This window comes from Spea bombifrons, chromosome 3, assembly GCF_027358695.1.
Source record: "Spea bombifrons isolate aSpeBom1 chromosome 3, aSpeBom1.2.pri, whole genome shotgun sequence".
In the NCBI taxonomy this organism is placed as follows: Eukaryota; Metazoa; Chordata; class Amphibia; order Anura; family Pelobatidae; genus Spea; species Spea bombifrons.
The window spans coordinates 108,373,900-108,386,604 of record NC_071089.1 but is presented as its reverse complement, the minus strand read 5'-3'; the positions used below and the strand labels follow the sequence as shown (position 1 = coordinate 108,386,604).

Genomic DNA, 12,705 nt, shown 5'->3' with positions numbered 1-12,705 from the left:
TACGGTATATAGGAACAGTGACATATCTGCTTTAAACAAGAGAATTACATGTCAATCAAATATGACGACAATGCAGGTGCCACAGCAGGGATGGGCGATGTCTGTGCTGTGACAGTGGAGATTGTGAATCTATTGCATGTTTTAGATTGTATCCGCCATGTTAAATTACAGCTGCTGTCTTGACAAATAACAGAATGGACGCTATCCTCTGGCCGTTACCGGCGCCTTGGCATGCTGCTGATGAGGGAGCTGGGGAATCGCCATGGTAACAGCTGCACGTCCTACGATACAGACAAACACTTAGTCGCGCCCTTTTCAGGCCACGCCTGACTGTGAATTGGATTGCTCCGCCCAGAGCCGCACGTATGTCACAAACATCACGTGACCGGGTAGCGATTGAAGCTCATCTTCTAGCTGAAGAGACAAGATGGCCGCGTTCTGTGCCAGGCGACAGTGACTGAGTGACATCGTCTGATTGGGTGAAGACACCTAGGTTTTTTCCGGTAAGGGTTGACTCTTTTCTAACGGCTGCGGTTTCAGTCGCTAGGTGCCGCTTTCTTGAAGAATATAGGGCTACAACAGAATTTTTTATAGCGGCTCTGTCCATGTTTTTTCCCCAATGTGTTTTTGTCTGTACTGTAATTTGGCATACGATCTGTTACCGGCAGCTATGGGTCATTGTATATAACCAGTATTAAAATGGGTTTGGTAGGGGTATTTTTAATTATATATTTATATACAATCAAACTGAGTCATAGGTGCACCTGTTTACCTGCTTCTGTCATGATACTGGTCAGGAATCAGGACACTGCCCCTGGGACCACTTCCTGCTACCAGTTCCATCCTACTCTGGTATGCGCCATTAAACCCCACATTTCTCCTTTTTAGTCCAGGTTGAACTGTTTGACGACGAGATAATTCTTCGGTATTCCTTGGTTGGCATTGATAGGGACGCCGCGAGTATCTCTCATGACGAGAGCATAGACACATAGCCATTTGGACCTTCTAATATGCCTGTAATGCTTGCTGTAAAGGAAGGGATAACTGCACCGGTATCTGTGCGTCGCTGTGACAGGGATGCCTTTGTGGGTATCTATGTGCCGCCATAACAGGGGTGCATTCGTGGGTATCTATGTGCCGCCCTGACAGGGATGCCTTTGTGGGTATCTATGTGCCGCCCTGACAGGGATGCCTTTGTGGGTATCTATGTGCCGCCCTGACAGGGATGCCTTTGTGGGTATCTATGTTCCGACATAACAGGGATGCCCTTGTTGGTATTTATGTGCCGCCATAAAAGGGAATCCTTTGTGGGTATCTATGTGCTGCCATGACAGGGATGCCTTTGTGGGTATTTATGCGCCGCCATAAAAGGGAAGCGTTTGTTGGTATTTATGTGCCGCCATAACAGGGGTGCATTCGTGGGTATCTATGTGCCGCCCTGACGGGGATGCCTTTGTGGGTATCTATGTGCCGCCATGACAGGGATGCCTTTCTGGGTATCTGTGTGTCGCCATGACAGGGATGCCTTTCTGGGTATCTGTGTGTCGCCATGACAGGGATACCTTTGTGGGTATCTATGTGCCGCCATAACAGGGGTGCCTTTGTGGGTATCTATGTGCCGCCCTGACGGGGATGCCTTTGTGGGTATCTATGTGCCGCCCTGACAGGGATACCTTTGTGGGTATCTATGTGCCGCCATGACAGGGATGCCTGTTCTGTTATTTGTTATGACGCTGATAGGGATGCCTGTTCCATCTTCTGTCTTGTACCGGCAGGGATTCCTAATGTCATGTTGTAAGATTTGGTAATTGTGTTTGCGTTCTGTTGGCAGGTGTACATATATCTGTGTGTTTATTTATCTTGGTGTCCTAATGTCTCCAGTTATTTTGGAACACAAGAAGTGTTGAATCGATCCTCACCGCAGCGAGACATAAAGACAGAATCCCAGAACTGTCATAAAAGTTAGATCTGGAATCCCAGGAGCTCGGCATCTCGGGTAGTCTCTGCTCGCGCGTCCTTTTCTGATTTATGCTTTCTAATAACGGTCTAGCAGCGGCAAAAGCCACGCGACGGGATCTCCTCTCCATGCTCGTACGCTTCCGCTCTCCAGCTTCTTTTTTTCTTTAGCACAAGTGTGTCTTCTAACCCCTCGCCTCCCCCAACGTCTCTGTATTGCAGTAGAAATGGCATTTTGGTTAATTCATCCTGCTTATATACAGATCTCATTAATCCCTTTTTATATATATATAAAATATTTATATAATCGCCTGCAACCGTGAAAATGCTTGGTTCATGTCTGCTAGTCACATCCCTATGAAGAAGAGACCTCTGAGGTCCTTAAAGCTTATGTAACTTAACGTGTAATTTTCATTTATTGTTTTGGCCCAATAAAATGCATCAAATTTGGCTAAAGGATACATTCATCCATCTACTATGTAATGTATTATAATAGGTGTGCTGGTCATTTTCCTGTTTTCTTTGGTAAATGTCATTTAATTTTTGCCCTTGTGGGGATATAAAACCTGCGTGTCTGTATAATAACGTATTGTCTATGTGTTTGTCCTTCTCCGCACTCGTTCTTCTGTGTCCGTGCGCCCCGTTCATGTGTTTCAGATGACACGGTGCACCCGCTTCTTATACCGTTTAGGAGAATCACTTGGATTAAAGGCTTGAACTTTGCACCTAATAAAGCAAAGGGCAATAAAAATGGCATTTTTTATTAATGCCAGTGTTTTGTATAATATAAAATATATGATTCCCATCGACAAATCTCTTATGGTCGTGTTCTGTTTTGAGAATTTTCTGATTTCTCCCCGTTTCTTTGTCTCTGATCCTGGGTGGGGTCCCGCTCTGTGTCTATTCCGCCTTCAGCATTAGATGTGTGCTGCTTTATTAATCCCATTAATTTGTTTTATATGTACTTGTAGTTTAGAGTCAAGCGTATTTGAGAATTTTAGGTATTCTGTACATATATACGCTGATATTTAAACCGGTAAATCATTTTTTTTCTTATACCTTTTTGTTTTTACTTATTTCTTTTTCTTTCTTCCGACTCTGCCTTAAATGCCATTTAATAAGTCTGAACTGGTTTAATGTTTTGTAATCTCTTTTTAATTACTGTAAACATTTAGGTGTAGTTGTGTAAATAGATAACTGGTTTTGCCACATAAGGGTATATTAATAACCTTTTCATTTCCAGGTTAATATATAATATTAAATAACCATTCTCTGATTAAGTGGTTAGTATGTATATGTGTGTGTAATGTTTTTATGTGCTTTCTCTTATGGATCTTTTTGGGTATTATATATATATATATATATATATATATATATATATATATAAAAAAGACAGTATTTGAAGGTAAATGTTAATGTAATTAACCCTGATGTGATCTCGGCTGGGTGTATGTTCTGTACTAGACATTTGGCTGATATGTGTGTCTAGTCGGGTAACCATGGAAACAGTAGTAATTGCGTTTTTTCTCATCCTTGTAGGGGAACCTCTACCGCATTTTATTTTCTTTCTTTTAATGTATTAAAAATGTGTGTGCTTTTTATACAAGGTTTTTCACAAAATCCAGTGTTTTTTTTTTTTTGTATGTGCTTTGACTATCTTGGGCTTAATCTATTGGAAAGGTAATAGAAAGGATTGGAACAACAGAATGTCTCGGTCTTAATTACCGTTAAAGTTGGAATGGGACTTTATGAGCATTCCTTAAACGCATGGGTTCAGTATGGACTCCAGATCTGCAAAGGCATTGTCAGTACAATGATTGTTCCAATATTTATTTTTCTAAACATGTATTTATATTAATCAGAAGTGGCATAGATTAATACAGGGAGGGGATATGATATTACTAGTATCCGATTAAAAGTATGTTGTGAAAAATATAGTGCTGCTTATGTAATGTTTTCATGTAGCTGCATGTTAGCCATTTGTGGTTTTTGACTCTTTTAACCAATACGAGGGCTCATTGTTAGTCACCCAACCAGACGCTCTGACCAATAAGTCTATGCAGGAATGGCCTTCATTAGCATTGCCATAAAGCATCAACTCAGTGTGGTGTAGAGGAGGGAAATCACCCAAAATATCACATGACTGACAACAATGGCCGCCTCCAAGTCCGCAGATAAAATAAGTTTATGTTAATGTTTTATCAATGCTAACGTACATCACAGTATACAGCACTGTATTTTAGGTAGAAAACATGTTTTTGTCCATGTGACTTATATAAAATGCATTAAAACATATGATTACACTTAAATGTAAACACGCGTGTTGGTGTCATTCAGTGCTGGTAATGTCACCTTTATTGATGGGATTTCTTGTAAAAGCTCACATGAAGGAACTGATCTCCATGAGATGTAAACAATATATACAGATTATTTCTGCCATCCAACACCTATGAATGTTTACATTGTGATAATGTGAAGTGTGTATAGACGCACGTTTCAATATATTCATTTATTTCTGTCTTTACCAGTAGATCGTGACTGCGACCGGAGAGAAGATGGCCGGACTGGGTGCTCAGAACCTCCTGGTTTACGTGGAGGAGGGTAATATGGCTGCCGTGAAAACACTCCTGGAAAAATGCAAGGATGTGGATGAAAGAAATGAGGTAAATACTTCCCAGCCTGATCCAGTTTGAGGAAAATGGTTTAGTTCCAGCGATGGTGCCGGCAGGACTGTTTGGAGACGTGAAGAAGGGGGTATTCTCCAAACTGGGAATAAACATAATTACGTTTTTTAGTTGACCTATTCAACAACGCTTGTATATACTTTTGGAAAGAGCTGTTAGATGGAAATGTTTGTGAGATTATTTGAATCACTTTTTTGCTGTATGGAACATTATTCAAAAACAATGAATAAATCTTATGCTATATATATACTCGTAATACACTCCGCATGTGGAACTTGTTGGTCACACGATATCAGCTGATTTAAGCAGAATCTGTTAACATATTAAATTAATCATGTATTTTCAACCATTTTATACAAAAAAACAAAAACTGTCTGCGCTTCTTACCCTAATAAAGTTGGCAACAAATATATAAACATAATATAAATGAGAGGTTTTGGTTATATGAATTGGCCAAAGCATAATTAAGCTCACCCGCCACGTCAAGGCACACTCTCAATAGGGTGAGAACCTACTCTCACCTCCTACATAGTGGGCACACAAAGCAGTTTATACTGCTACCAAAACCTTATTAAACTGCTTTGTCTGCCCACTGTGTAGGAGGTGAGAGTAGGTTCTCACCCTATTGAGAGTGTGCCTTGACGTGGCGGGTGAGCTTAATTATGCTTTGGCCAATTCATATAACCAAAACCTCTCATTTATATTATGTTTATATATTTGTTGCCAACTTTATTAGGGTAAGAAGCGCAGACAGTTTTTGTTTTTTGTATACATTGTACAGCCAATACACTGTATTTGCTGCATGCTCACACTGTTTGGTAGGCCTCGTATTATACATTTGTATTATTTGAGCCTGTGACTAGCTTAGCGCACCGACATTTTTTCTTCAACCATTTTATGACAAACCCATTTTATACCCATCCCTTATCCCCACAATATATAGCTATACATACACATACACTGTGTGTTATACTTGACTCAATAGTGTTCAAATTAACCAATAAGTAATTATAAAGTCCGGAGTTTGATGCACAATTTACTTTGTATATTTTGGTGAATGTATGGAGCTGTCCTAGGAGGAAAGCATCAAGGTAAAAGTAATGTTCCAGTAATATTCATGAGACATCTTTTTAAAATTAATAAAAATACATTGACCGCCTATGGAGAGGGAGTATTGTGCTGCTTTGCAGGGGCAGATTCTTTCTAAAGTTTTTTTTTTTTTTTTTTCTTCACTTTTTAAGTCCTTTTCATATTGGTTGTCAGGTGGCTCGTTGGAGACTGGGGTGTCTCTTTAGCATAAGGAGGAAAAACAGAGACATGAAGGATTGTGCTTACTGTATAAACACATGGTGCCGACAGAAAGCGTCGTAACCCTTCCTACTAAATAGTAATTGAAGTGAAGTTAATTTTCTGCAGGTGTCCTGCACTGTACCAGGTCATTAAAAAATGGAGTCCATTAAGATGCCTCAGAAAGGTGACGGCTGTTATTTTCTCTTCTCAGAACGGACAGACTGCTCTGATGCTGGCTGCAGAACAGGGGAATCTGGAAATCGTTCAAGAGCTCCTCAGGAAAAGAGCAAACTGCAACGTAGAAGATGTTGTAAGTCTCCTTGATTTGTCTCTCAGCGTTTCCATCGGGAATCCTCTAATCCCGCTCGGACGGTATTGTGGTGCTTATAGCAGAAACTCCCATCTGAAAAAAAGGATTTTCTTTTCTTTAGATCTTTGGAAGAAAATTCAGGCCTTGTGGTTGCCGGTCTCAGGACACCATAGTGTTTGGTTTGGCTTATTGCTGTAGTGTACTGTGACAAACTGGTGGCCATGATATCTTGTTTTTCTTAGGGTCCTCTTCATCAAAGGTTCTTCCTGAACACAGAGCTGAATTAATATAGTCCCTTGATATTAAATTATAAATATCTTGTAAAGTAATTGCAATGATTAAACTCAAAAAGTTAGCTTTAGTCAGCCTTGATGATATTTAAAGCTGCCATGGTGACAGGCAAGCACCCAAACTTTATTTTTAGCCCTCGCCCTAAGAGTTAACATAAAGTGGAGACAGCATAACAACCGTCCTGACCATCCTATAATTTGCCCTGGGTGTATGCAGTAATTTAGTTACACGTGAGGCACGACAAGCAGGTATTTATTCTTCACACCTCTTTCCTCCGGCATACTCTCGGCATCCATGCAGCGCACTCACTCGATGTCTACCTGGTACGATTACTTGGTATGTGACGGCGTGGGTTCGTTTTAGGAACCGTGTAGCGCTGCGGCTCTGGTAGTAAACATATTACTCTTCTTTTTTCACCACAGGATAATTGGACTGCTCTTATCTCCGCTGCAAAAGAAGGGCATTTGGATATCGTAAGGGAGCTGCTGAATAACAATGCCAACCTGGAGCATCGTGATATGGTACTGTGTGGATCATTTAATTCTATTCTAATTCACTGGGATGAGGGTTATTTTATTAAAACAATGGTTTCTTTTGTGATTTCTCACTGTTTCTACCCTGGGAATAGAGTTTTGTTTTCTGAAATGTATAAATAAGTATTCCGAAGAAATGTAAAACTGGGTTGAACCTAATTGTGCCGTTTCCCCAGCTATTTCACTGAACATGTTCATTGATGTGTGTCCAGGATACTTTTTTGTGCAAAAATGCCAGAGTAAAATATTATTTTATAAATAGAAGAAGACAAATTCCTAAAGCCTGGGCGTTGCATACTGATACATTTTACATGTGTAACTTTTTTCCCTAAATGTTGGGTCTCTGGACCGCGCCTTGAGGCAAGGGCTGTTTGGCTAATAATATAGAATAGTCATGTATGATCCTCAGGTCCTGGGAGCGGCTGGCTGGTAGTCCGTTCCAGATTTGCTGTGTATTGTATTGTAGTAAAGGAGTTTTTTGTATTACAACAAACTCTTTCATTTGTAGGCTAAACATTTTAGCTTAACAGTTATTCTCATACCTAGAAAATGACAAAATATATCGTCAATGTAGTTTTATTTTTCTGTTAATGCGGTTATTCTCATAACTATTCTTTTTTTTTTTTTGTTTTCTCTCTCTTTAAGGGGGGTTGGACTGCCCTTATGTGGGCTTCTTACAAAGGCTGTACCGAAGTTGTTGAGCTGCTTCTGGAGAAGGGTGCTAACCCAAACATAACTGGCCTGGTAAGATGGCTTCACTCGTGTCAAACATGTTAACGCAGGACTCAACAAATTCTCAGATGCGGGAGCCAAACCCTAAACCCAGGTGACGCTGCGCAACCGCCGTGGTGTCTGGTGAGGAGAGGTTTACACGTTTGCCCCACAAAACGTCTGCCTCCCTTGGGGTGGTGGAAGGAAAATCGGCAGCTTGCTCTAAACCTAGACGGCACCTATAAATCTGCTCTTTGTTGAGGCAGTTAGTGTGTCCAGTGGGGGGACCATACGTGAAAAAATAAGCCATTCTTGGTAAGCATTTTCTTCTTCATGAAGCCATGGTTGCTTGCAGGTGACAGCTTTTATCTCCGGAGCTTTCTGGACTAGCTCTAGGGTGTTGCTGCTGCTTAATGGACGCTTTTGTTATGAGGTGGAGTGCTGGGATATAAATGACTTTCAACACAGAGAACGGCTTAGTAGAGATTGTCCGCTGCCGTGGAGACCTAGAACAATGTCTGAGATAAATACTCCACCGGCTCAATACCTTTTTGTTAATTTAACCCACCATCCTCCACAACAAATGTTCCTTTTGAGTTTATCACAAGTGAGATCTTGATTTGGAAAACCAACGATGCCCAAAGTAAACTGCCAGGGTGAAACTGCTTATTCCTGTCGAGTTCATCGCAGCCCCAAACATTTCTTTTTGTTAAGACACAGCAGCCCTTTCCGTGGAAGTATGAATTAAAAAAATGCAATACATTTTTGTGGTCGCACAGGAGACGTAAACCTCATATTCGCCTTACGTGATACTTGATACTCTTACGTGAATACTTAAGACATTTTCCTAGAAATTCGCAATGGTGTAATTATATGGATTATAATAAATGTTTTTTCTCTCTTTGTTTCAGCAATACAGTGTTTATCCCATTATCTGGGCGGCGGGCAGAGGTCATTCCGACATCGTTAGACTCTTACTGCAATATGGAGCAAAAGTCAACTGTTCAGACAAGGTTTGTATCTCAGATATTTAAGATCCAAAGACCTTTTCTGTATTTTTTTTTTTTTTTTTTTACAAATGCTTTCCAAATGAGACTATTAAAATTACAGGGAAATTCCTACCAAATCAACAGTTTTGAGTATTTTTGCACAATCTATCAGACAAACACATTGAATCCTGCAATGGCTTATAGTTATTCACCCAGCCTGACATTTTGACTGATAAAAGTCTATGGATGAAATGATTTAATTGTACAAGCAAGACGTCATATTATTGCCATAAAGAAAGGGCTCATTGTGGTGTTTCGAGTAGGAAAAGTCATCCAAAATATCACATGACTTATGACAATGGCGCCCTCCAGGTCTGCAGATCAAGGAAGCTTATTGGAACAAAATGAAATAAACCATGGTTTTTGTCCACTCTTTAGATAATTTGAATGAAATCCAAGTGTCTCCTCCAAGTGTAGACTGGCGCTCACCTGAAGGAACAGGGAAATGGTTGATCTACATTGCAATTATATTTCTGCAGTTAATTGATGCACGTTTTTTCATGTTTAGTATGGAACCACACCGCTTGTTTGGGCTGCAAGAAAAGGAAGCTTGGAGAGTGTCAAGTCCCTGTTGCAGATGGGAGCTGACGTTGACCAAGAAGGAGCTGTGAGTAAAGTGTCAAAACGCTGCTTTTTTGTTTCCCCATAATACCCCTGGTTACTCCTGTCAGTGCTAGACTACAATATTCACTTCTAGGAAATCAAACCTACATAAAGAAATCCTTGCTTGTTCTGTAGTGCACTGTGCATATATTCTTGGTGGTTGCCAGATTCAAGGGACTTTAGAAGGAATAACTTGGCACCCTCTCTTCTATGTAAGATATACATCTTGTGGCTTTTGCATTCATTACTGCTGGACACCTTACTTCTACTGAAAGGTCTTTAAGTGCTTTATGTTTTTGGTTCCCAGAATTCAATGACGGCTCTCATTGTAGCAGTGAGAGGCGGCTACACCGACACAGTCAAGGAGATTCTAAACAGGAACCCTAATGTGAACCTAACAGATAAGGATGGCAATACAGCCCTGGCCATTGCAGCAAAAGAGGGACATACAGAAATCGTCCAAGACCTGCTCGATGCAGGAACATACGTCAACATCCCAGACCGGGTTAGTATATTATTACTGCACGTCTCTTTGTGTTCTTCAGTCTGGTTGCAGGTAAAACCGTAGTGATTTGGGCAAAAACATGGTAATGGGATTTGTGGTCAGTTTAGCTATTGGCTGCAGTACCACATTTGGAGGAGATATTGTAATTAATTAAAATTAGGTGTGAAAGTAAATTTTGTATGGTATGAATAGTATCACTAATTTTAGAAAGAAAGGCCATTTAGTCCTTTAGTCTTTTTTTAAAAGATAGAAAGTATGGTAAACAGATTAAGGAGATAATTTGTAAGTGTTCTCAGACAGGGCTGGGTTTTGGGTAGCGGGTGAGTTTGTGGAAGAATAGGCCGTGCCATTAAGCCACTAGCATTTACCCCCAACTTCACCTTGAAAAATACCGTACTTGCCGGCGTATAACACGCACCGGCGTATAACACGCACCCTCCCCAGGACCGGAAGTGAGGGAGACATCGCTGCAAATCGTGCAGCTCTAGGATTTATCGGCGTATAACACGCAGGTAGGGTTTCAGCTTCGTATTTAGGTTTAAAAAGAGCGTGTTATACGCTGATAAATACGGTAGTTACCCAAAGTGAGAGGAAATGCTGCTCTGTCTCCTGCATGGGGAAAGTGCTTTTGTTCTGTTGGTTCTAATGGATCTTTTGTCTCTGTTACAGAATGGAGACACCGTTCTGATTGGTGCTGTTCGCGGAGGTCATGTTGAAATTGTTCGAGCATTATTGCACAAATATGCTGACATAGACATCCGAGGCCAAGTAAGGGTTGAGTTTACTTGGTATTGTGTCGTTTCCTTGGTTTTACAATAATCTGGTTAATAAACCTATATATTTTTTGTGCAGGATAACAAGACTGCTCTTTACTGGGCGGTTGAGAAAGGAAATGCCGTCATGGTGCGGGATATCTTGCAGTGTAACCCTGACACGGAAATAAGTACTAAGGTAAAACATTTATCGGAATATCAATAAACTATTTTGAGCTAGTGAATCATATTTTATTTTCATTCTGAAAAATGATAATTAATACGTATTTTTACTTTGGTGATTTCACTTTAGGGCTGAGATGGTAGATGGGGAATTTGACGAGGTTCATTGCTATGCATTAACCTGTACGCTATGTCTTCTCAGTTTTCCTTAGGATTGTATGTTGAGTTGATGACTTTGTTTAATGTCAGCTGATTTGTTTTCTTTCTAATAGCACATGGTTTGTGCAAGGATTTAAAATTAATGTAGTTTGATCGTATGCTTGAAATGAAACCTAAAAAAAATGTATCATCAAATTTATTTGCAGGATGGGGACACACCGCTTATTAAGGCAACCAAAATGAGAAATATTGAAGTAGTTGAACTTCTGCTTGATAAAGGAGCAAAGGTTTCTGCAGTAGATAAGGTAAGCGAGGTGGGGGGGGGCTGGAAAGCCTAAAAACATTATACTGTAAGCTCACAAGAGCGTGGCCCTTGTTAGGGGTTACCCAACAGTTTTGGGTCCTCATTTATTTATTTTTTGTAGAAAGGAGATACAGCGCTTCATATTGCAATCCGCGGTAGAAGCCGGAAGCTAGCAGAATTGCTTCTACGGAACCCAAAAGATGGAAGGTTACTGTATAGGCCCAATAAAGCAGGGGAGACGCCTTACAATATTGACTGCAGCCATCAGAAAAGTATCCTTACACAGATATTTGGTGCCAGTAAGTATAAGTGTTGACATTTATACATGTACATTTCATCTTCGATACAAAAAGCTCTACATGATTGCCTGTCCTTTGTGTGTTGTATCTCCTCTTATAAATGGTGATATGACGTCCTTTATTTTCCCACAGGACACCTGTCCCCTACTGAATCCGATGGAGACATGCTGGGTTATGACTTGTACAGCAGTGCGCTAGCTGACATTCTCAGTGAGCCCACAATGCAGCCCCCGATCTGTGTTGGACTCTATGCTCAGTGGGGGAGCGGGAAATCATTCTTGCTAAAAAAGTTGGAAGGTAGGAATATACAGTTTAGAAAAAATATATGTTTTTGGTAGAAGTTTGCAAACCTACTGTTATGTGTTCTATGCTGGTGGAAATATTTGCTGTGAACCATAGGGCACTAATGAACATTAAAACTATGAACATATGGCAAGCGGTAGAACAAAAAATATGTTTATATCTTGGCTGTAAAAGCTTTATTGCTTTATTATTTATTATATGGGTTAATGGCAGATTCCACTGTTCTAGAGAACTTGCTTGGTACCATATGGTGTCAGGTTCTTATGGTTACTGGACATCACTCAAGCCAACAGGAAAGCAAGCCTATTGGATACAATATACTGTACAATGCATTTAATTGTTCACATGTGTTATTCCTCTTATTGAAAAGGTTCTACAGATATTTGATATACATATTTAAATAGTATGGTGTATTTGTGTGTTAATAAAGGCTCCCTTTCTCTTATAGATGAGATGAAGACCTTTGCCGGCCAGCAGATCGAGCCGCTATTCCAGTTCTCGTGGCTCATTGTGTTCCTCATCGTCCTGTTGTGCAGCACTCTGGGGCTACTCCTGGCCTTCACGGTAGACACCAAGCTGGGCATATCAGTGGCACTTGGCTTGTTGGCTCTTCTCTACATATTCTTTAGTACGTATTTCTTTGCAAGCGAACAGTAGTTTAACTTTGTAGTCACGGTTAGTAGGACCTGCTGATTTTGAGGGAGAAAGTGGCACTAGATTTAACAAATGCAACGTTAATAGGGTGAAGCTTTCGGAAAGGCAACCCTGCTTTG

At 40.5% G+C, this 12,705-nt stretch overlaps 1 protein-coding gene across 1 annotated transcript in view; it reads left to right on the top strand.

Moving 5' to 3' along the window:
• The first annotated feature begins 417 nt into the window (after positions 1–417).
• KIDINS220 (kinase D interacting substrate 220) overlaps positions 418–12,705 on the top strand; it is a 44,914-nt gene continuing 32,626 nt past the window's right edge. The window contains exons 1-14 of the mRNA XM_053458844.1: positions 418–503; positions 4,485–4,619; positions 6,142–6,240; positions 6,954–7,052; positions 7,710–7,808; positions 8,687–8,788; positions 9,333–9,431; positions 9,735–9,932; positions 10,602–10,700; positions 10,785–10,883; positions 11,233–11,331; positions 11,452–11,629; positions 11,762–11,926; positions 12,381–12,560. Coding sequence (XP_053314819.1) covers positions 4,512–4,619; positions 6,142–6,240; positions 6,954–7,052; positions 7,710–7,808; positions 8,687–8,788; positions 9,333–9,431; positions 9,735–9,932; positions 10,602–10,700; positions 10,785–10,883; positions 11,233–11,331; positions 11,452–11,629; positions 11,762–11,926; positions 12,381–12,560 — 1,624 coding nt within the window. The 5' untranslated portion in view covers positions 418–503; positions 4,485–4,511. The remainder of the gene's footprint in view (positions 504–4,484; positions 4,620–6,141; positions 6,241–6,953; positions 7,053–7,709; positions 7,809–8,686; positions 8,789–9,332; positions 9,432–9,734; positions 9,933–10,601; positions 10,701–10,784; positions 10,884–11,232; positions 11,332–11,451; positions 11,630–11,761; positions 11,927–12,380; positions 12,561–12,705) is intronic.